Genomic DNA, 25,959 nt, shown 5'->3' with positions numbered 1-25,959 from the left:
ACTTAGATTTGTCTACTTTCTATATTTACTTTCTATTTATCATTCTTTCCTATAGCTATTCTACCATAAGCTTGTGTTAGGTTCAGTTAGAGCCAATTTGTCAAGCATCATAAGCCACAAACATTTGGTTAAGAATTATTGCCCAGTCCATCAACAAATTGTCAGGATCATGACCTGTATAGTAAGCTAGACAACCAGTACCACATTGCATCATCATTTCAAGAGATATTTCCGTACTTAAACAGAGAAACAGAATGACCACAGGGGGACAAAAAGGCAATGGGAGCTGGAGCAACCTCTGACTTCCTGCCAGCTTCCCCACTGAGGTTTTTTTTTGGGGGGGGCTCTTGTGGGAAGGTGGCAATGGGAATTAAAAATCTTCCTCCCTCCCTCCCTTTGTTGCTTCCTTCCATCAAGATCTGGCAAGATCTTCTGAACACAGCAACAGGCAGTAGGATTGAAACAGCCACAACGTCCCCAAATTTCATTCTCTCAGGAATTGTGGGTCCAAGATTTTGGACACGTTCTTTAAGTTATCCCAGTTGAGGTACATTGGTTTAAATATTGTTGCCCTATGATACACTATTTTGCCCAGTTAAAGGTAATGACAACAGAAGTTTTAGTAATATATAATGAATGGTTATAAAGATTGATTCTATCCATCTATGTTAGATATGAGAACTTTATGTGAAAGAATAGTGTATAAAGGGATTCCTATTGCATTCAAGTGTTTTATAGGCATGATCAATCTGGTCACTGGCATGTCTTTTTTCCTGTATTGACTTCAGCTTTTTCTCCTTTCTTTTTCTTTGCCTTCTAATCCTAATTACTCATTACATCACTATCCTTAGATTTGACTTCTGGAGACTTCTGGTTGTGAGTCATAATTCATTACATATTGCTATATGGGATGGGATGGGATGGATGTTGTCTGGTTCCCAGGATGGAGGGAGTGCATTTAAGAGTAGAAAGAGACAGCACTGTATGGGAGAAAAAAGGTCAAGATAGCTTCTCTCTTAATAGTTTCCAGAGTGTATGTTTTATGGTGTAAAGAATCTGCTTTAGTTTGGCAAGACTTCTGTCTGTAAGTGAGAAACAATAAAAGAAACTGCTTAGAAGAATCTCATTGTAACTTTCTTTGTTTGGAGCCCATCAATTTTTCCCTTTTGGTAAATACATCCCCTATCCCAAAAGGAATGTTACTCACACTGATAAAAATACTATGTATTCGCCAATTCCAAACCTAGTCAACCTAGACTGGCCAACTTCAGCCAAAATCAACCTGAAGATTATTATATAGATTCATTGTTACGAAATGGGCAGCCATATAAATTAACTACACAAACAAACATGTCTCTGTATATACAATAATATATATTAGGGCTCAGGAAATACTTAATAATTATGCTCAACAGAACAGAAAACCATGTACGGAACACTGCTCTTTGAAAACGAGAATGCCTTTTCCAGACTTACCTGTCTGTTTGTAAGGGAGAAAGGTAGCAATACATACACACATGCAGCAGCCTTATGAGCCTGGAAAAAATTGCTTGCACTGTAGATTTGAAGTAATGTGTTTCCCGCCTATTCCAATACTTTAAATGATTTCTGCAGCCTTGTTTGCTAAAACTTGTAATCCCAAAAGAGAAGAATTGGCACAAAAAGAACAATAATGCTGAATTCAATAAATAATTAATTATGGTTTAAGATTAATTGAAATAATAGTAAAATTCATGGTTGTTTACATATACTAATCCTTTCCTCCCCTACACAAAGACACACACACAGACACAAAGAATAAATACAGATATGTTCCATAGAACTAATTAGGTATGTTATAGAGATTAAGGAGCTGTATAGAAAAGGTTTATCATGTATTCTCATCACCTCTTAGGCATGAAAGCTGGGTGACATTGGGCCAGTCACTCTTTCTCAGCCTAGTTTACTTTACATGGTTGTTTTTGTGGGAAAAGGAAGTGGTAGCATTTATGTAGGCACTTTGAGATGCATAAAATAGGATATTATGAGTATTGTTGTTATTTCCTTCCAATATAGAGGACAAAAAAGCATGGACGGATGGATGGATAGATGGAGGGTGGATGAAGAGAGAGAGAGAGAGAGTAGAGTGTATGTTGGAGGGACAACTATTGTAAGAGAAGGAAAAAGATATGGAAAGAAAGAAGTGATAAAGATTAGGGGAGGACAAAAGATTAGCAAAAGAAAGGGTGAAGTTGAGAAGCTTATTAAGCATTACAAAATGTGTTAAACAACTCTATCAAGTGATGACTAATCTTTGGAAATATCTGTGTTTCAGCAAATATGTCCCCAGTCTTCCTTTCTTTTAACAGCATTTTTTTGTTGTTGTCAGAAAATGTCAAACAACTATTTTCACATTTCACAGATTTGTATAAGTGTGTAAAGGATTTCCTCTATGAGTAGATAGGATAATCTGCTCAGAAGCAGTGTTATCCCCCTAATTTAGTGAATAGTGGGATATTATTTATTACAAAAATAAAGAAGCAATAGAAATTAATTACAGCTTCCTAACTTAGACCATTAATTACATAATTTTGATATGTCAAAATAATCAGAACATCCTGGATTCATATGGTATGCATTCACTCAGCTCTTTTTGCAGCTTCATTCCACTTCCATAGACTGGAACATTTTGAAACAAACTTATACATTGAAATCAGTGTTCAGTGTGCATAATAAATATGCATATTACATAGAAGTACAATTTTATTCAGATAAATAAAATAAATTCTCCCAAATTTCTAACTTGAAGGCAACAGGAAGCTGACATTTCTTAATATGAGAACACTCAGAAGAAAAAAATGAAATTATTTTGATTGTGAAATGCTTATTTTCTTCCAATAGGGAATTGTTGCTGCATCTCGTTCAAAAGGTGAACATAAACAGAAAATATTTCTAACCATCTCCTTTGGAGGAATCAAAATCTTTGATGAGAAGACAGGAGTAAGTGAAATAATGTTAAAACATTAAATTATACCATGAAATATTTCATAATTTGTACCTACGGATCAAAGTAATGATTTGAATGTATAAAGTTGGAATTTATTGAATTTATTAAGATGGTGATTTACACAGAGGCACAAATTTAGCAATTCTACAGGTAATATCAGGACAGAGATCAGCTAACAGGTGATTCCAATAATATTCAGGATTCCTGGAGATCCATGAAAAATAAAATAAAGCGGCAGAACCTACCCATCCCTCCAAAATAAGTAGTAAAGTAATATGTCTATGGAGAGTCTCAGTCATCCAGGTCATGTTCATCCCAAAGGTGCTTTTTCAAAAGGCAACTGGCCTTTCTTTGTTTTTGCTTGAAGACATTTCACTTCTCATCCAAGAAGCTTCTTCAGCTTCCTGGATGACAAGCAAGACATCTTCAGGCAAAAACAAAGAAAAGTCCAGTTGTCTTTTGAAAAAGGACCTTTGGGATAGTAAAGTGATAAATTTTCACAGGATCTGTGTCAAGGGCAAAAGTATCATGAAATACATAATTTTGGATTATTTTCCTTAATAAATGAATGATAAGTATAATGTTTTTACAAATTTGTTTAATTGGATTCTCTTGATCCAGTTTTGTGAAAAGGGATCATATTGTAAGTTATACTTATGCATAAATATTGAAAATTCAAAACGTTTGCAGACTTTTAAGTTTGCAGACTTTTAAGCTCTACTATTATCATCATTGACACCAAACAAAGAATAATATTATGGAAGAAACTCAAATAATAGAACACCTACATCATATTTTTAGCTAGTCAGAAATAGACTGAGAAAATAATCTAGAGAAATTACCACCATATTAAGGCAAAGAGATGCATTTCAGACATATTTGAAAACTGAGAAACTTCGATCATATAGTTTCCCAGTACAACCAATTTCCAGTGAGTGTTTAGATTTATATCCCATAAAGAAACCAAATGGCCTGGTCTTTGCAGGGAAACAAATCATAGTGAATCTCATTTGAACACAAATGATGGAACACTTGATATTTGCACTCCAATTTTTTCACTTCATGGAAATACTCCAGTCCATCCTGAAAAGAGGACTCAAATTTCATATAGATGAATACTTGTTCTACTTCAGTTAATATGGCAGGTAAACCTCTTGGCATTTGTTTTATTTTAATCAATACTTTGCAAAAAAAAGCTAAACACTTTAGTGCTTTTGTCATGTTCACAATCAAGATTGATTGATATTGAGTGCAATTGGAACAGTTTATCCACCCAAAAATGGAGATGAAAGTTTTTGTCAGAGTTTGTACAATTGAGTTGATATATACATATACACTGATATATACCGTACATATACATTGAAGAGGGACTACAATACAATTATTCGTCACCCCTCTTAGGCACACAGCCAACATATTTTGCCAGAGCAAATAGACCAATTTTGTGAATGTTATTATAGCATACAGTGGCTTTTCTGATACATAAGTAGTTTTGAGACATGGAAAGGTTTAATTCTTTCTTCCTATGACATTTTGTGTAGAAAAAAATAAATCTTTAAAGTCTGCATTTTAAGAAAGTTTTTTGTAGCACAAACAAGTTTTTCCTTGAGATGCAAATAAAGGGAAAGGAGGGGTTTTTTTTGTTGGACTTGCAATAGAGAGTGGGTCAATAATTTCATTTTCCAAAACTTACAATGTCTCACTGTAGTCCTCTACTTTTGCAACAAAAAGCATGAGAAATAATCGTGACATTCCTACCATGACTGTTGTATCATTTATCTCTTCATTTGCAGTACTGGAAAAGCCCTGGAAGCTAGATATTGTGACCCTGAAAAACTAATTCTTCCTTTTAGATGTATAGAGATCAGCTTTATTTATTCATAAATTACAAAAATATGTTCCAGATACGCTCAAATGGCACCTTGCTTTCACTTTTTGATTATCGTATTGCTTTGAGATTAAGTACTAAACCAGCGGACCGGTTCCATGGAGAAAGGTTTTTTTCACTGACCGGAGGGGATGTGATTTTGTGTGGTGCCTCATCCCATGGATGGGGCTTTACTTGTTTGCACGGACCAGTTGCTGTCATGCCACGGACCAGTGCCGGTCCATGGACTGGCAATTGGGGACCCCTGTACTAAATTATCATACTACCAGTGATATGCTACTATGGCACTCTTTTTAAGCATCTCTTTGTAAAATCATCAGTCTGTCTGTCTGATTTTTTTTCACATCTATGTAACTATTACTTTTTTCCACTGAAGCCCTTAATTTTTTCCAGACCATCATTGTGTTAAACAAGAAAATCCTCTGTTGAAGTTATCCATGCTCTTTTCAGGGGCTGCGAGAGGAATGTAGAAATCCATATCTAGACATTACTACCCCATGCTCTGTTTTTGGGCTCTGTGCTTTTTGTCTTGATTTTTCTGGTAAACTTTGAAACAAGCCAGTCAGTTGCTATAAGGGAAGTTTCAAAGTTGTCCCTATGCTCACTTTAAATGGAAAAGGAAGCGATGCTGTAGCACTTCAATGACAGTCTTTGTAAATTACAATTTGGTAGAATTGCTCAAATCTACCTTCTGTAAAGAGAGAGCAAGCATGGAGAAATGTAGGCCAGAAGCTGGATCGAATATTAAGACTGAGAAATGTGGATGCTTTAAAGGTGCCCCTGATGTTATTTTAGGAAGCTCAGGTTAAATGACAAGGAGAGACTAAGCAGATGGGCAAAGTATTAAGACGTTTCTTTTTCTTTCTTTGCAAAGATAAAAGCTACGCAATGTTTATGCAAAATAATCTGTTAGTTGATTTCAGCTATATATGTTAATAGCAAAAGAATTATTTCTTAAGATCTCTGTTTTGATGAATGCAGCTGTAATTAGAATTAGTTTCTGTGTTAAATGCAAATTCTCATATTAATGAAAGAAAATCAGTAAAATATAAGTATTAGCATAAGATATTTGCATTTATATTTACTGTGTTGGAAGTGTGCACTATTCTAAGTACTTGCTTGGTTTCTTCAAGGAAGATCGTAGCATGGAGACCAAGAAGTATCTTCTAGTCAAGTCATAATATTGCCATCACTAAAACAATTTTATATTCTATATAAACAGGTTCCTGAGGCAAAAACCACAAATAGAGCCAGAACATATGTGAAAACAGCTTTTTCTTAACTATAATTATCTTCACAATGGTTTATGCCCTCTCTTGAATTTTAATAAGGAACTCAATTAAATGTTTATATAAATTAACTATGTAACATGATGCCAAAAATAAACCAGTCTGATGGCTGTTAGAATTAGCTTTCCTAATTAACATTGTATTACTGGATAACCAGGATCATTAAAATTACAAGTAAATAATTCAGTGTCAATTACAAAGAGTTTCAGCAATAAAACCACTATACATCCAAAATATGATGCATTATTTGTCCATATAAGTTGAAAACATTCTGCAAGGAATTAAATTTTAATTCTTGTAGCGTGCTAGATAAATGATATTGAGCAAAATTGTCAATGTCAGATGGTCTTATCAACCAAGTTCATATTCTCAGTATAAATATAAATAGCAGAGCCCTTCAAGGATCTTAGCTGGATCTAAGTTTTTTTTTTTTTAAGTAGGATAGTCCCAAATTATATCAGTTACTGTGGCTTTAGAAATTGTTTCCTCTGTTCATCTCCATGGCATGGAGATTTTATTATGAGTTTTGGAAGGTTAGAAGGAACAAGACCGCCTCCTACCAAACACCTCCCTTCGACCAGTCCGCTCCCACAGAGAGGGCCTCCTTAGGGTGCCGTCGGCCAGACAATGCCGGCTGGCGACCCCCCAGGGGGAGAGCCTTCTCTGTGGCAGCTCCTGCCCTCTGGAATGACCTACCCCCCGACCTACGTACAGTTGCGGACCTGCGCCTTTTTCGCCGAGCCCTGAAGGCTCATCTATTCCGTGCGGCCGGCCTGGCGTAGTTTGATTATGTTTTAGTGGGGGTTTTGTATGGGTATTTTTAGAGCAGGCCTGTTATTTAATTTGATTTTAGACAGAAATTTGTGTATATTTATCGTGGTTTTTATTATTGCCTGTTCACCGCTCTGAGTCCCGTAAGGGAGATAGGGCGGTATATAAATTCAATAAATAATAATAATAATAATAACTAGCAGCCTAGAAAGAATTATTCATAGATTAGATGATCTAAGCCAGACATGTCAAACTTATGATGTTGCGTGATGTATCACAACTTTTTCCCCATTGCCAGCAATGGGGTGGGCGCAGTTTCGGTGTGACCCATCCTGCCTGCGGGCCGGCAGTTTGACATGCCTGATCTAAGCAATAAAGTTGTTGATTTAATCCAATACATGTCATAAGTCAAAGGCCATCTTTTCTCATTCCAAGGAAGGAATAAATAAAAGATTATTTTTATTAAAAGTGAAACCACCTCAATGATTCTGCCTTTACATACAATAGTGGTTTTCTTGTATTGATTCTGACTTTTCCATTCTATGGAGAAAAATAAAAAAGTAATCCATTAGCTGTACTTATTTAAAAAAATGGAGTGACAACCTTTAACTTCCTTGCTACTAAGACACTTATTCTGAGGGAATCTTGCTTTATTGTTGTGCTTGAATAGATTCTTTTGCTTCTATGATCAGGCAAAAAATATTAAAAATTTTACATGATATAATTTACCTTACAATGCTTTAGAATTTCTTACCAATTTGTCCTTGCAACAAGTCTGTTTACTGTTTACAAATGCTGGGCAGAGAAATTAATCATAATGTCAACCATAGACAGATTAAGAGGCACAGAAGTGAGCATTGTGTATAGTTAACCTGTTTCGGGTTAACTATACAATGCTCACTCTGAAAATAAACAAACAGCATTCAAATATTTGATATAAATATGTGCAAACAATTTCAGCTAATAAACATCCTTCATTCCACCCGCAAATATATTTTTGTTGAGCTAAATATGTTCATAAATGAGCAATATTTACATTAAAATAAAAAAGAAAATATTCAATGTGGCCTTATTTATATATACATAATATGATGGCCTATTTCCAGTAAGAATGCTTTTCTCCAAAAGTCTATATGCAACAGATTTATTAAATTTATCTCTTTATTTTTACAAGGCTTCCTGAAAACGTTCCAAACACACAAACACGGTTCTTCTCTTTTTACAGTGATATTTAATATGTACAGTGTCCTTAGCTTAACAAACAATACATACACAGTTCTATACAGCTATTTTAAAAATATTTTTAACACATCTCATTTCTTTCCTAAGAAGGAGAAGGACAAGAGAGAAATTCTTTTTTAGGCTGTCCTCTGTTCTCTGAAAACTGCAGTCTTTTCCAACAGCCATTTTCTAAGCAGATGGCTCTCTCAAGTCTTGTTTGTTCTTGCTAGGTCTCAAAAAGTAAATCACTCCCCTTTGACATACACAGGAAATCTCACAACAACGATGTGCCCCTCATCATTAAATAATTAGACTACTATAACAAGCTCTACATAGGTCAAATGTGTCTACATTTGAGGATAATATGGAAACTTGAACCAAAATGCAGTTACCTGGCTGCTAATGGAGGTAAAGATTTAACACCAGGATACATTGGTTGCCAACAGCCAATCTGAAGTAAGGCTAACTATGAAGCCTTACTTGGTTTGACTTTCATGTTTCTTCAGAACTATCTTTCCCCAAATAGATGGATACTATCTTGTGCATTGTTTCAAAAAGAGAAGATAGGGTGACCCCCAATTTGTTTAAGATTAAAGATTAGTGGCCTAAAAGTGCTACTTCTTATTTGTGAAACCCATACTATAAAGTACCTCTTTCCCCTGAGGGACAAATTTGCTATCTTTCAAACTTTGTAAAGACCCACTTGTTCCAATCAGGTTTTGATGCTAACTGATGATGGGCTGATTCATGATTGCTTTATTATTATTTTTTCCTTGGGATTTGGTTGAGATTTTAATGTATTGGTTTAATAGATAGTGTAAGCCAGGGGTGTCAAACTGCCGGCCCGCGGGCCAGATGAGTCATGCCAAAACTCCGCCCAACCCAGCTCCAGCAATGTCACAATACGTCACGCCACGCCACGTGATGTTGCGAGTTTGACACCCCTGGTGTAAACAGTTCAGAGACTCTGGAGTGGATGGTATACAGATGGTTGTAGTTAGGTAATAGGCAAGAAGGAAAGTAGATAGAATAATTAGATATGCTTAACAGCTGCAACTAATTGATTTTCTTTGCAGAAATGAAATCCATTAATAACGTGTGAAATGTAATCTATCCCTATTCAACCTTACTTTGACTAAATTCATTGTTAAATCATTTGCAAAGTTATTACTTGTTTTTCTAAAATGTTCATAGCTGATTTGTCTTTGTTGCCTATGTTGCTCATTCATTCATGTGTATCTGACCTAATTTAAAAGAGGCAAGTGTTGATTTTATGTGTGCTGTATCTTGCTGACTAATATTACATTTTAATTTATCATTATTGAAAACATCAATTTTAGCCACTAACTAGAAAATTGTCTAAAAATTGTTATTGGCAGATCTGGTTTTAGATAGATAGTTTAAGAGGAACTACTCTATAAAGAACATACTTCATTTACAATCAGAAATGCAGTTTATTCTTTTCTTATTGCTTTTATGTTGGACAAGTCAGCATTAATAACGTATGCATTTTGATTATGAGGAAATATTAATTGTATTTGCATATCCATTAGATGGGAGCTATAATTCAAGGCAACCTCTAACAAAACAAAGACAATTGTCAGTGAGATTTCTTCTGTGGTTTCTGCCCATCCAGTGAGTGGGAGCATTCCAGTTCCCCTCAGTTAAACAATATCATCTAGTGCAGTGGTTCTCAACCTTTTTAATGCCGCGACCCCAACCGGTCATAAGTCGAGGACTAAACCGGTCATAAGTCGAGGACTTTCCCTGCCCGGGAGCGCCGCACATGCGTGGTTCCGCCCCCTGCACCAGCTGAGGCATAGCTGGCAAGTGGCAGAGACGGAGCAGGCCGACCACCAGCTAGCCCAGCCCAAGGGAGGTAAGGCACCCACCGGAAAAGGGGAAAAAAATGGCGGACAGCCTTGCTTGGCGACCCCCGTGAAATGGTCAATCGACCCCAAATGGGGTCCCGACCCACAGGTTGAGAACCACTGATCTAGTGGAACAGCATCTCCTTGGTGATTCATACTGCTCTCATTCTACATGGGTTCCAGAAATCCTTCCAATTCTTTATCATTCCGCTTAACTGAGAGATATGCTCAAAAGAGATTTTTGTTGTTGTTTGTTTTTTAAACTATATGCTTAAAAAGAAATGTAATTTGTAACCTATGTTACCCCATACATTTATCAATGTATTCTTCCCTCAAATTATTTCAGAGTTTTTTTTATGTATATACAAGAATTATTATTGTTATGGATGGTCACACAGACAGCCAGATGTTTAGTTTGGATTTGGCATTTTTATCTGCCTGTCAAATACTTCCCAATGTTCTGGATAGATAGATATGGTTTTTTGATGATGTTAAAGGTATTGTTGCAGAATGTAAGCTGTTTCAAAGCTGCCTTTTGCAATTGACCAGTGGTGATTTTGTCAATGCCGATGGTGTTCAAGTGGTGCTCCAATTTGTTTTGGGATTTCACCCAAGGCTTCTATTACTATTAGCACTTTATTTCTTTGTTCTGCCACAGTCATTCTACTTATATTTGTAGGTTTACAAATTGATTTTATGATTTTCTCCAGTTCTTTCTCATCTATTCTGCTATCCCCTGATATTTCCATGTCTACTATCCAGATTTTTTTTGTCTTTCTTATCACTAATGGTTAAGTCTGAGATGTTATGTGACAGATATTTGCTTGTTTGAATTCTAAAGTCAAGAACATTTACCTTTTCATTTTCTGTTACTTTCTCTATTTTATGGTCCCACCAATTCTTGCTGGCAGAAAAATGATATTTCTTACCTATATTCCAATACACATTTATTGCTATTGTAATTTGACAAGTCATTGTTTATAGTCAATCTGTCTTACAGCAACTAACTATATGGTCCACCATTTCTTCAGCTTCGTTGCATGAGTGTCATTTGCTTTTTGTTGCTATCTTCACAATTTTGGTTTTATATGCATTTGGTCATGTGCAGCCATACTTAGCCCTTCTGTTTCTTTCTTTAATTTTCTCACTCTTAGCCATTATCAAGTCTTCTTGCTACCTGCTTTGCCTGGTATTTTTCCTACATACTGGCCATATAATACTTTGCTTTGCCATATCTTTTTTTTTATTCTTAATTTGGTCTTTTTTTAGGCCAGTTTGGTCTTTCTAGTAATCAGTAAACTTTTATGGTATACTACTGTAGCTTCAGTGCATCTTCTTCATTGTCCTTCAGATGCCCTTTTTTCTTCTTCAACTGACTGGTGTATTTGCAGCATTTCATGTCCACCTATTTTCATTGTTAGGTAGTGTCTGTCAATAGCATTGCAGAGATGAAGGACATTATTTAGTGCCATTATTTTACTGGTTTTCCTATCCAGAGTTTTTAGTTCTGCTTGAATCCAATCCACTATTCCAATGGTGTATCTAAGGACCTGGAATTGTCCAGGTCTTAATTGCCTTGATGGTATTTCCTCCACTGAATTTGGACTTTAATTCAGATCTTCACTCTTGTGATATATTCAATTCTAACCTTCTTTTTGACTTCAGTGTGCTTGTAGTTGTCAGCTTGAAAGATGCTATCAGGCTCAAAGAACCAAGTCCAAATAGGAAGAGTTTAATTTGCCAATTTATTGTATCAAGCTTATCCACAGGAATCTTTGTAATTTACGGTTTGCACCTGGGTAAAGCTGGATAAGGGTTCAACAGCTTTCAAGACCAGGTTGAACTTTGTCTTCTTGTAACTGCATAGAGACTCTAAACCGATTCCTTGTTTCACACATCCCACCCTCAGCTTTGCCAGTTTCTCTCTTACAGATGCTCAGGTATTTGTAGTGATTGTCTTTATCCAGACTTTTGATATTATTTCCATAGGGCTTCTTGATTCCTTTCTTTTTACTATTTTCCCCCTATTGATGGTGAGGGTGGCACATTTGTCTAATCCAAACTCTATTGCAATATTTTGGCTGTATATACAGACAGTGTTAATCAATGATTCTATTTCAGACTATGTTTTTCCATACGGCTGCAGATTATTCATGTGAAGGAGGTGTGATAGCTGGGCAGATGTTTTTGTTCTTTCTTAGCCATGGCCTGACTTGTTCAGTATTGTTGACAGAGGAATAGTGCAATGAAAACAGTAGCGATAATGAAAGTCTCCTTGAAAGATTCTCTCTTGATATTAACCTCTCCCAGTCTATCGCCATTGACCAGCAACTGTGTTTTCCATTGTATTACTGATCTTTGCACAACGTTTCTCATGTTTATACTTATTATTATTGTTTTACTAACCTCAGATTCCCCTGAAAGTAAGATTTCTTGGTGTCAAAAACAAAAGCAGCTGTCTGGTTAATTCTCTTCTTATCTGTGATAGTTAGGAACGATAATTCTTTGTCCGTTATGAAATAGTTTTATTTAACCAATTCTTCCATATCATATTATCTTCAGGAATTTGTATTTGTCACCAATTCTACAAGAGCAAAATAAGCCCGCTTCCCTTTAACCATAGTAGGGGAAAATGACATCAGCAAGACGCCAATAAATCAGGCCTTTTTTTACAACCTTTGCCCTGTCAGCTATTCACTTAACTGATAGGAATCTCTGGAATGTAGAGCCTTCAGTCCCTTCAAACTGACATACCCATAAATCCTCCAGTTCAGTTGCCTTTACAATTTCAGCCATTCTCACCCACTTTTCCCAAACCTCCCTTCTTTTTTCTTCCATCATTCATACTACATAGGTATTTTTTACTCAGTCTTTCCCCTGTCCCTCTTCTCAGATGTGTCTGTCAAATCTTCAAGGTAATTCTGTTAAAGCTGAGTATTGTTCCCTTAGCTACTGCTTTTTCCTCTGCTGACTCATCTCAGCCGAGATCCGAAACCCAGATGTCAGAACTTCAGAATCTGTGAGTGTTCTAAACCCAAAATTCAACCCAAGCTACATAAATTATAAATTATATTTATTTCATTGATTTGCTTGAATTTGGATGGGATTGTTATCACCCCCCCCCCCCATTCCCCATTTGTGTTTTTCTTCCCTTCCATCTACTAAGGTATAAATTTAGAACAAGAGAAGAAAATACAGTTAAATCCAATCATTCTAAACCATTCATTCATATGCTTTTGAACTACTATAAGGAGCCATGGTGGTGCAGTGTTAGAATGCAGTATTGCAAACTAACTGCCCACTGCCAGGAGTTCGATCCTGATTGGTTCAAGGTTGACACCATCTTTCATCCTTCTGAGATCAGTAAAATGAGGACCCAAATTGTTGCTGACACTGTAAACTGCTCAGAGAATGCCGTAAAGCACTGTGGAGCAGTATCTAAGTGCTATTGCTATATATCTAGTATATGAAATTTGATAATCAAACAAAATAATTGAATTTTCCTCTAGCCATATTCCTGATTATTATTAATGTTTTCTGTAGCGTAACATACAACTATCACCATCACTGATCTGTGGATTCCTAATTTCATACACACTTACAACTATGGCTATCAAGTCATATTTTCTGATGTAACATTTTAGCACTTTCATAATTATACTTACACCATCACTTCCCTGAATGCATTCATCAATTCTACAATATTAGATGCTTTTATTTAGTTCTATAACATCCTCTTCTTTTCCTTAGTTTTACATGATTATCTACTGTTTTCATATTCACTATATTCCAACTCACAATTTTCCATATAGTGGGACTGTCACCAGTTGGCATTCATAAATACAGACTTTTTTTTACCCATCATGGCTTTGGTTAATTCAAGCTTTCATATAATATTTTTTCATATGAGGAGGAAATCATGCATTAAGTTACCACCCTTCCTACATGTAGCATTCTCTCCTAATGATTAGGACAACTTCAATGTTGCTGGACAAGTATGACCATGTACAACCAAAACCCATCTTTAATTTAGGCATTGTTGTGTTGTTCTACACAAGCAACAATTTCTGATCCACAGACTACATACTATTGCCTACATCACATCAGATGACAGATACATGGAGTCAGCTAGCACACACTGTTGTTGTTTATGTTTGTAAATAGGCAGGTTTACCATTGTAGAAAATATGTACTCTGCACAGTGTGCAGGGATATTGATGTGGAAGTGAATATGTGCATTGTTGTTTGTTTGCTAGAGTGAGTTGTATGGCTGTTGGCTATCGGAGACAGGTTCCCAACAAATAGCTCTGTAATGCTTTGGATTTGAAATGGAAGAGGTGCTTTGGAACAAGCAGAAGCACCTGTTTGTGGGTCATTACAGCAGAATATTCATCATGCATTAAAGTGGAAGCTTCCTATTGCAGCTGTGTGAGCCTGGAAACAGATGTGATTTTAATGAGTCACAGACAGATGTGATAGTCATGCTCCCATGCATTCTAAAGCATCTTTTCCAAATTAAATTTGAAACAATAAGTAGCTCTAATACTTGTAACTGTGTTTACATTGCTGACTAATGGGATTATTAAAATGTGTACATTTTTTAAAGTAATCTTTTGGTCAATTTTTCATTCAGTTAACACCAATAATGTCTTCGTTCCTTGTAAAGCAGCACTCAAAATCTTTCCAGTTCTGTTCCATCAGGACATGAATAATGTTTTGACAACTTCGAAAATAATCTTCCAAATGGAGTAGGACAAAGCATTTCTGTCCTTCCTCCTCCCTGTACCAACAATGATTCAACATGATTACTTTATGGTGATTATTTACATGTTGGTAACTTCTCATTTGGTATAGTGGTTAAGGCACCAGACTAGAAACTAGAAGACCATGAGTGCTAGTGCTGTTTTAGGCATGAAGCCAACTGGGTGAGTTTGGGCCAGTCATTCTCTCTCAGACCTAGGAAGAGGCAAAAAAACTTGTGAAGAAAATTGCATAGACTAGTTGAGGTAGTCACCAGGAGATATATCTGACTTGAAAGCAAACATACAAAATGTACCACAGCCTTTAAAACCAGCTTAAAACATCATTCAAACTAGAGTAATTAATTGGAATTGATAAAATTATGTCATATTTATTTACTGTTTCCAGGCTCTATTCAAAGTATTGGTAGTAATCTAAATCTCTAAATGGCTTGGCTACCGGAAGTCTTATCTTAAATTTATTCATTAGAAGCCTAAGTGCTTAACGTTCCCAAGGAGGCAACTAAGAGAAATTGTATTTTTTTAGTAGTGGTATGATCCTTCCTAAAGAGATTTGCTTGATGCCTACATTACACTCTTTTTAGTTCTAAAATAAAAACATATTAATTTCTTAGACATTTTAAGAACTATTTAGATATTACAGGTTTATATTTTGTTGTGATTTAATGCTGTATATATTGCCCTTCTTCTAACTAACCTGCTTTTATATTATTTTTCACACTCTTGTCTATCACTGCCTAGAGAAGTCTCTTATTGAGTATAAAATTGTGTCAGATAAATAATTTATCTTTCAATGTGCAAGGTTATAAAACTTTAATTCTGACCTGTTTTTACACTTATCATTATTTATATGACCTTGTTCTTCTTATAGTGATGTCAGAAAAATGTAGATTTGGATCTGTTAAACCAATGATGCAGCTCACAATGGCAGTCAAAACTATAATATAAAATTTATACTTTTATTTATGATTACACCTAATTTTTTCTTCCAGTTTTGCTGACAGGCACTAGGTTTTTAAGAAAGGACATTTTGACAATTGTGTTTGCTATATGTGTATGTAATATCTACCAATTTAGTATGTTTTTATTTTTTTTCTACATATTTTATTAAAATGTTGGAAGATAAGTTGGGAATCAGATTGGATTAAACTATATAGAATTATTCTGAGAGATTGATACAGACAGGACATGTATGTAGAAGAAATAAATATTATTTTATTTTAAAGATATATTGAGGAAATTACTTTTTTCTTTGGCAAGATTTGTAGTATTTTTCTTATTTATTTTTGTCAGGATAATAATTTAACAGCTAAACAGCTTATGTAAAGATGTAATGTAATGTGGATGATGCAATGATAGGATGATGCAATATTAGGAAAAACTCAGTAGGGTCCATTTCTGTGCCTTTAAGAGCCGGAGTATAAAAGGAAAGTTCTGTAACTGCTGTATATTGGAGTTTGCTCTTTCACCACATGTATTTTATTTCTAGTGTATATTTGCAGATATAGTGTAATATAAACCACATTTAATTATAAACCACTGTTTACTGTATTTACTCCTGGGTTACCTCAGCGCAATAAGACTGTGCATGCTCTGACAATTTTTATGGAAAGTTATAAGCAAATTTTCTACCCAAAAGGTCCTGAAAGCAAGTGACAGTAAAGATCTATTAACACTGTTCTAAATTAAGATTTAAATGTTGCATAAGCTTAAACCTATGGTATATCTCAATTTGCTCTTTAGTGCAGTGGCCTCCAGTCTTTTCGGCGCCAAGGACTGGTTCCATGGAGGACTGTTTTTTCACTGACTGGAAAGCATGGTTTTGCATGCTGCCTGGATCCCACACATGTGTGGATGGGCTTTCATTCACTTGCACGTCCTGCTTTCTGGTGAGCCACAGACTAGTGCTGGTCTGTGGCCTGGGGGTTAAGGACTCCTACTCTAGTTTATTTATATTGGAAAATGGGAATTACCTATATTTTCATGGTTGTCAAAATAAAAGTATTGCTAATTGTGTCCAGTACAAGTAGAAATCGTGTCAAGTAGAAGCAGAAAAAGATTTTTTTCCCTCCCAATCTTTCTCCTGCTACTTTTCCAATACATACAGAGGTTGGCATTATTTTAATAGTATGAGGACTGTCTTTTGATTACTGATTTACCTAAACTGTCTGTGCCTGCTGTGATTTTATTTAAATTGAAAATTTTACTATATGTTATTTTATATGATGTGAGTCATAGAGCCCCTGGTAAAAAGCTATACAGAAATAAATGTCATCCCTTTCTTTTTAACTCTCAGAATTTTACGGAGTAGGATAGAAAAAGGTTAAAGAGAAGAAAACTGTAGGATTTTTCAAGGTCAGAGAATCCATATTATAGGTGATTAATTTTAGCCCAAATTTTGTTTGTCTGATGAGCTTGCTGTAATTACCTGATTTTTTTTCTTCCTTTCTGGAATTTTCTTTACAGGATACCCTGACCTTTTCAGTGAGCTTTATTCAGAGCTGGAAACTCACTGATTATGTAGTTGGTGTTGACTCTTACTGATCATATATTTTCTACAATGGAAGCTCCTATGAGTCCCTTATTAATTTTTTGGGAATTATCTGTGTCACCAGCTAAAAGAATAGTGGCGAAGCAATGCATAGTGGAATACTAAGGAACAATTTTCTTTCAACTGCCTTATCATTTGCAGAAAAGAAGGTGCTAAGACAAGAACTCTCAACATTTGAACTCAGTCCTTCATAAGAGATATGGCAGAAGATCTGAGGAAAACCCAAGAGTGGACAGGATTGCATATAATTGTTGGATGGCATCGATCATTCTCATCTTTCTTGATTCATTTGGTCAAAGATGAAGTGCAGGAAAGATTAATCAATAGAACATAGAATCTAAGGTTGGAGGGGACCTCAGAGGTCTTCCTGCTTAATGCCTTATGCCATCACAGTCAAATAGTTGTTCAGTCTATTTTTGAAAACCTCCAGTGATGAAACACCCACAATTTTGGAGATAAGCTATTCCATTGATCAATTGTTCTTGCTGTCAGAAAATTCCTCCTTATTTCTAGATTGGAACTCTCTTTAACAAGCTTCCACCCATTACTTCTTGTTCTGTCCTCTGATGCTTTGAAGAATAAGTCAATCCCCTCTTTTCTGTGACAGCCCCTCAAGTACTGGAAGACAGGTATCATGTTCCCTTCCTTCCAATCCTTCTCTTTGATAGGCTAGACATACCTAGCTCCCTCAACCATTCATCACACAATTTAGCCTCCAGAGCCTTTATTTACAGCAAGAATATGAAGCACAACAAGAATGTGCTTGTTCTTCTGATCATGAAGCACACACTTTTCCTTCATGCCCCCAACCAATTTTTAGAGAGAGAGCAATTGGTTGGGAAACTTTTGGCAGAATACAGCAAACCCATTGTGAACAAATTAGCAGCACGTTTTCGGTCTTCTCTATAATAATGCACTGTGAACACTGATACTTGGATAATAAAATTATAAAATGAACCATATAATATTTGAATGAAGTCATAGGTCTGATTAAGGAGAGATATTTATAAAATGCAGACTGTACAAAAATTGTAAACTCAGAGAGAACAAAGGCTATGTTGCCACCTGAAATATATAATGAACAGGAAGCAAGCACTATTCTCTACTAAGCTATGAAATAATAATTGCCTGTGTTAACTATAAGATGAGAACAGCACAGCATTAGAGGCATGCCACTTATTTTCCAGCAAGAAGAAAAGAACAAGAAAAAGAAAGAGATACTGTAAGTGAAGCAGCTCTGCCCATTTTGAACTAAGTTGATATACTGAGTATTTAACTACTGTATGATTGTGATTTTGTGATTCAGATTGGAGAAGAAGGAGTGAAACCTAATGCCAAACTTAATTTACATGAAAACAAGAAAGAGTCAAGCTTGGCTTTTGTTTTTAGGTTCTGCTCTTGAAGTCCTTGGAACCTTATGTTGTGGGATTGCTGCCTCAGCATAGGTTTCTCAATGCACCATTTTGGTTTAATTGAAATAAAGTGATATTATAATTCAATGTGACAAGCTCCTTGGGGCAGTAGAAATGACCACTTCTGGATAATATTGAAATTTCTTTTTAAAAGGCGCTTTCAAACTGTTCTCTCACACAAACTCTTTGATAATGTTTTTTCTTTCTCTTTCTTTCAAAATACATCAATTTTTAATTTTAATTTAATTTTAATTGAAACTAAACTTAATAAATAAATTAAGTTTACTTCAAATATAGCATCAATCTACTATAGTTTCATGTAATATATAAAAATAACTATAATAATTTGGGGGGGGGGTTTGGTTTTTTTTTCTCCATGGTCATGCTATTAGATCTCTTAAACAAAAAGAGGAAGAAGTAGACAAAAAACCCTCCAAATCATAAAGTTATTGAGGCTAGGGCTAGAAGCAATAAGCATTTCCATCAGTTCAGCAGGATAGTATTGCTAAATTTTATAGTGAATTTCCAATTTATTTACCATTGTTTGCAGTGGAAGCTTCCATAACAAAAGCACAATCCTTGTGACAGCCAACATTCTAAATATCTCTCTCTTCCGTATCAGTTCATTCATATTGGGAAGGTTCAAGAGACTCTTGCAACTTAAAGGGTCTCCATCAACTCTTAGGGTACAGTGCACAATTCTCTTTTGTTATTATTGACCTGCTTTCAAACACACCTTCAAGCTTCTCTGATCCTTAGTCTGGAGGACCCTGATGCTACGCAACAAATAATCTTCTTACTCCTTTCAGCTTCTTTCATTTGTATTTCAGAGCTGTGCAAGTGTATTCCTTTTACATTGGTTTCAGAAGTTGCATCCCCTGCTTCCACATTTCTTTTCACCCCATATATATATAATGAACAATTTATTTACTGTAGTAGCTTTAAAAATAAAATCTGTACTTCCCCACAGTATTTAGTGCAGTTATATCAAAAAAATTTTTTTTAATGAAACATGTTAATATTGCACAGAAGCCAGGATTTTCATTCCCAGTCTCTGATGTTTGATCTCGAAACAAAAGTCCTTCTCCCCTAAATGTCAGTAATGGAAAAAATAATGCTTCATGAGAATTCTGGCAGTTTGATGTCATTTAGAGATGTAAAGACAACCTGATCCAGTTTAGGAGAAGCAATCTAGGACAGGGCTGTAAAGAGATACATCCAATAAATAATCTATTCTAAATAAGAATCAGTTCATCAGCTTGAGCCTATTTGGGGAGCTGTGAACACTACATTGGGTATTTTAAGTATCCACGAGACTTAAGATTGTCATTTTACACAACTGTACATAAATGTTCCCACCAACTCTTAGAGGAGTCACAAAAGGGATGTTGATGGGTTTTTGTTTTTGTTTTGCTACTCCCAGGAGTACAGGAATGATCTAACCTAGCACTCTAGTTTTGAGTTACAAAGATTGTATGTATTGTATATTTGTATATACAAATATATTGTATATTGTATATCATTACTAAACAATCACAATATTTATTTAGTTTTTCAATTTCCACAGTCACCCACCTCAGCCAAGTGACTCTGGGAAGCTTACACTTTTAAAACTATAAACCATTAAGACAATTAACAATTTATTTTCCATTTGTAGATAAGCTTCTTCATATTTAGAGAATGTTCTGAGATTATACCCTCTTTTGCCTCTAAAAAGTGACTTCCAGAAGTGAAAATTTTTCTTGCTTTTTGTGAGCCCAATTGAATTAATAGCTTTATGTCACGGAGATTTATTGTAGTCTATTAGTTTCCAGTCACATAGTACACAAGACTATCAGAATTGGAAGGGACCTTGGAAGTCTTCTAGTCCAACCCCTTGCTCAAGCAGGACACCTATATCTTTTCAGAGAAGTGGCTGTCCAGTCTCTTCTTAAAAGCCTCCAGTGATGGAGCACTTTGCCAGTTTTTTAAAATACAGCTATTTCCCAAAAAGAAACGAGTGAGGTAACTCACTGAGGTGAATATCAAAAGTGCTTTTTCAAGAGGCAGCTGGACTTCCTTCATTTTTCTTTGACGACCTTTATTGGAACCAACAAAGCTTTATCTTGAATAAAGGAAATACAAAAAAACTCCAGTTGCCTTTTGAAAAAAGCATTTTTGAGACAACCCTGACTTGAATGATTGAGAATCTGCATAAACGTTTAGCCATCACCGAGGTAAAGTTACCTCAGCGAGGTAACATATAGCAATTTTGATCCTTGCCCAGTTTTAGTCAGTTCATCTACTGTCATCTTGTTTTTTTTTAACTCAAATCTTTTTTCTTTCCATATGTTAACACAAATAACTTGTCCTCTTTTAGGTTTATGAGATATGCATCACTGTGATCTAGACAGGTTCTGTGCCTAAAATCATAAGCTATTATTTTCCTTGGAATGAAAGCACCAAGTAATTCTTTCTTTTCACTTTAACCACAGCATCACATCTTCCATATGCTACTTTAAAACAATGTCTTAGGGAGGGACGGACATATCAGTATGTCAAATAGGTTACTCATTACTTATTTGTTATACCTCCCTATGGTCAACATTGAACATTGTAATAATAAGTCAGGGTTTGTGAGAGTAAACATTCTAAAAAAAAATATCCAAGAAATGCCAATAAATTACCTCCTGAAGCTGTGCAACATTTTTCTGACTTTTTAGTATCACAAGTTTAGTAAGGGAATAAATTTATAATAGTAGCTCATACTTGGCTTTAAGTTCTTGTTTTTCTCAAAATCCGAGGACTTAAGCATTTTTCCATTGCATGACATCCATTTAATTGTGATCTACTATGTATTAGTCCTGCAGGAAGCAGGAATGATTTTGGTTTCTTAATGTACTTTGTGCCATGAAAGTGCTAGGGTGAATCTGCTCAAGGCAAAGATGCAATACTGTTTGCTTTCATGAGGCACTTTGCATCGTCTTTCAATTTGTGTCAACTACCATTTGTAATATGCTGGTAACAAACTGTGGCGGCATTAAGCCTAGCTTCACTTTTCTAAGCCAGGATGCCATTTTGCATAATGAAGCTGCTTCAAGATGATGTTTTGTGACCCTCCACCAAAGTGAAGCACCCCACTGAAGATCTACACAGTTTTACCATGGATAAGGCATGTTGTAATGATAATGCAGTAATATATTATTTACTTATAATTAGCAACAGAACCTGTGCCTTCCAAGTATGAAAATCCAAAATGTGTATCCTGAGAATGAACAGGTAGCTTCAGCAGACTTACTTATCTACTGTACAGCAATATAAATATGGCATCTATATTTCATTCAGCTATCAGTAAACTGATGGATATTGAAGAGAAAAATTGTCTTTTTCTCAAGGTGTAGTCTATTATAGAACAATAAGAAGCAGAATGAGGGAATATTTTAAGGCTGACTTGTTTATGGCCAGTTGCCTGGATACCTATCACAAACAAGAAATGCTACACAAGAGTGACCAGGGAATGCTTTGATGCTACACTGACAGATGTTATGGGGGGAGGGGGCAGGTTTGTTGGTTAATAAAATGTATAGAATCCTGGTACCTCTTACTTTTTAATAGGGATTTTAAATGAAGTGTCCTTGAGTTTAGGGGAATTCATCCCTTGAGGCTTTTTTTCTCCCTCATATTTTGTAATGGCTGTTATAACAAAATGTGTTTAAACAGAACAGATGAGGGTGGGTTTTTTTCCCCCCTGAAACTGAGACAGATGCTGTGGATGTGCCATTAGGAAATGATGAACGACATCTGGCATGGCATCTTTTCTGCTTGTATGTTTATGTAAGACATAATATATTAAAACATTGGCTGTTTCTCTGTTTATTTGAATTGGGTATTCTATGATTAGAAGTGCTCTCTCTCTCAGTCTCACTCTCTCTCTTTAAATAAGAGGATTCTGAGAGAAAAGTTTTGGGGAACATTTTTAAAAGAGTATTATTCCACTTTATGTCTCACAAGTAGCAATGAGTAAATACTTTTAACTATATTGATATAATAATAATATTGGAAGGGACCTTGGAGGTCATCTAGTCCAACCCCCTGCTCAGGCAGGAAACCCTATACCATTTCAGGCAAATGGCTGTCCAGTCTCTTCTTAAAAACTTCCAGTGTTGGAGCATTCATCGCTTCTGGAGACAGGTTGTTCCACTGGTTAATTGTTCTAACTGTCAGGAAGTTTCTCCTTAGTTCTAGGTTGCTTCTCTCCTTGATTAGTTTCCATCCGTTGCTTCTTGTCCTGCCTTCAGGCGCCTTGGAAAATAGCTTGACTCCCTCTTCTTTGTGGCAAATATGAAGGCAAATATACCTGTCCCAGGATAATGTTGCAGGATCCAATCTGGGTCACTCACTGAGACCAGAGGTTTAGGCTTCTGAGTTTTTGGACTCATGCTGGAGCCCATCCTCAGGGAACTTCTCTCTAGCAGAGTGTGTGCATTGGGCTATTCTGTGTGTGGTATTTATATGGTAGCTGGTAGGGTGTGTCTTTTTAGTTGTTGATTGGGATGTTGATGGCCATGTTGTTGGCTTTTGTTTCCTTGTGTTGCCAAGCCCTTGCCTCTTAAGTACTTGATAAGCTGGCGGTAAATCAGCCCATTTTCCAGGCTTCCATCACTTCTCACTATTTTTGTACTTGCTCATACAACAATTTAGTAGCTGCAAAATTGAATGTATGTCCTTGTTCATTGCATTGGGAGACTACGGATCTCATCAGACTGTTATGTTCTTGCAATCTGGTGGTTAACTTCCTCCCCGTCTGTCCTACATAGTCACAGGGGCAAGGGGATCTGGTAGATTACATTGGAAGTAATCTCCAAGCAATCTTTGCAATATGTTAACCCAAGATACTAGATTTGGAGAATAGAAGTATCAGAAAATGGGTTACCTTCCCATTTCATGTTCAACACAGCTATACCTTTTGCAAGTATAAATTTAATAATTTTAATTTATTAAAATACATTTTAATTTAATTTATTTATTTATATGGCCATAGCTCTGAATGAAACAATGTGTTTCATTTAAAAAAAGATATCTAAACTTAGTGATAACTTCTATGGATAGCTTTGGACAAATCTATAAGCATCCATTTACTTTGTGAACATTCATAAATTTTCCTAATCTCCACATAGTTTTTATGTAATGATGGACAATATAAAGTCAGCATGAATATATTTACCTTGTTGTCGTGGAATTTTGTCCATACTGTGGAAGGTAGTAAAGCTTCCAATTGGTATAAATAATTGCAACATTTGTTTTTTGTTTGTAACATTTGTACAGCCTCCCAACTCAACCAAAGTGACTCTGGGTGGCTAACCAAAAATTCTAGAAGCAGTGTGGAAAAAATGAACATCATATCTTTGGAACTTTGCTCTGCGGATTTCAGTAACTTTTATCAGCCTCAATGGAAGCATATTTATTTGGTCCTGATAACAAGCTGATCTGTAAAAAAAAAGTTTATATATTTCATTTTCTCAATCCTTAGGAAGATACTATAAGGTAGATGACAACTGTTTTGTTTTTGTATAGGAGAGGCAAAAAATTGAAAAAGTAAGGCAACAAAAAGAGCTGTATTAAAACATATCAATTAGTCCAGCTATTACATTTTTAAAAAATCCCAGGTAGTTTCTTCCAATTTAAGTATAGGTCTTTATCAAGGGAAATTGATAGTTTGTGGACAGAGTACATTAGAAAGCTACTCATGGTCTGATAAAGCCTTTTTCTTCAAAAGAGCATATCTTTTTTTTAATCTTTTTTTTCTTGCTGAAGAATGGCCTTCTAAACACTTCAAAACTCATCCGCTAATATTTCTAAAAGTTATGGTAACACTTTTGTGGTGTTTCATCCAGAAGTGTTGTTACAAAGAGTGTAGAGTCCTCATAATCAATATTGTTTACCATCAGGTTATTTTTAAGATGCAAAAAGGAGGAACAGCAGCTGAACATGATAATGTGGCTCTTCTCTTTAAAAACTGCCTGTCTCTTGATTTTAAAAGAGAAATGTAAGAAGAGTGCTTCCCAGCTGCTATCCCACTTGTTATAATCTTATGTATTGCTAACCCATCTATGAAGCTAATGATATACTGTAAGTTGTGGCAGGCAAGACTCCCATAACCACACAGTCTTCTCTGCCATGGTATAGTTAGCAAAGCAAAAAAGGCATTGGTAAATGTAAGACTTTATTACTGTGAAAGGCATTAAAAGTGCTGTATAAGCTATTTAAGTAACTATGAAAGCCACAGGGCATCTGTTTCTCAGATTCCCATCATTGCAGTTTTTAACAATACATTGCACGAAGTGACATTGAAATGGATAGACTATGCCTGTAGATATGCCTAAGGACTAGTTTGACACTACATTTTATTCTGTAACCTAGATTTTTCTAAAGCAGTATTGGGGTCCTTCTAGCTAATATACAGATTTATGTGTAATTCTCAGTGAACTAAGATCTTGGATGTTCTTAAATCTTGTATAACAGGCTTGTTTATGTATTATTTAAATTGTTTGCCCTTTAGTTTTCAGTTCTAGCATATTATACAAGTATGTCAAAAAACAAAACATAATACTTCATCACAAAGTAAAACTACAGATAAACAAAAGCAGCAATAATGAGCAATGGAGAGGTGGTTTTATGCCCAGCAAAACTTTTGATTTCGAATATCTTCTTGAAACAAGGTGCATTATAAATTCTTTTTGAAACCATATTTTATTGTGGCTTTCATATTTATGAGGAGAGAATTAAAAAAAAGTCAGCAATGCCAGTTGCATTCTTCATTGCAAATCATTATTCACTTATTTTTTGCAATGCAGTGGAAGTTTTATGTGCTTGCATATATATATATATGCTCTGAAAACCAGAAAAGGCCTCAGGTTGGCTTTAATATACTGTTGAGAGATGTACCTCTTCAGTGATCCAGACAAGTTTATGAGTCACCCTTGCACACGATTTGCACAACTTACTTATAGAAAATGGCAAAAAATGTCCATTGGGAATGCTGGATTCATTTAATGATTATATGATTTGCTTAACTACTAATTTTCTTACTACCTGTCATAAAAATGGTCATAAAATCAAGTCCTATTAATTTGTGACCTGCTTAATGATTGGAATGACCTACAACCGACATTCCAGGTTCGATTGTGGTCATAAGTCAAGGACTGTCTGTACATCATAATTGCATGGCTCA

General features: G+C 35.5%; 1 protein-coding gene across 1 annotated transcript in view; it reads left to right on the top strand.

The window, feature by feature from the left end:
- DAB1 (DAB adaptor protein 1) overlaps window positions 1-25,959 on the top strand; it is a gene marked incomplete at its 5' end in the record, with an annotated part of 92,751 nt that overhangs the window by 6,938 nt on the left and 59,854 nt on the right. Inside the window, one exon of the mRNA XM_015815038.1 lies at window positions 2,881-2,979. Coding sequence (XP_015670524.1) covers window positions 2,881-2,979 — 99 coding nt within the window. The remainder of the gene's footprint in view (window positions 1-2,880; window positions 2,980-25,959) is intronic.

Source organism: Protobothrops mucrosquamatus, unplaced genomic scaffold (genome assembly GCF_001527695.2).
Source record: "Protobothrops mucrosquamatus isolate PMUCROS unplaced genomic scaffold, P.Mucros_1.0 scaffold304, whole genome shotgun sequence".
Taxonomy (NCBI): Eukaryota; Metazoa; Chordata; class Lepidosauria; order Squamata; family Viperidae; genus Protobothrops; species Protobothrops mucrosquamatus.
Note: the sequence above shows the minus strand (reverse complement) of the source record. Positions and strands in the feature narration are given on the sequence as shown.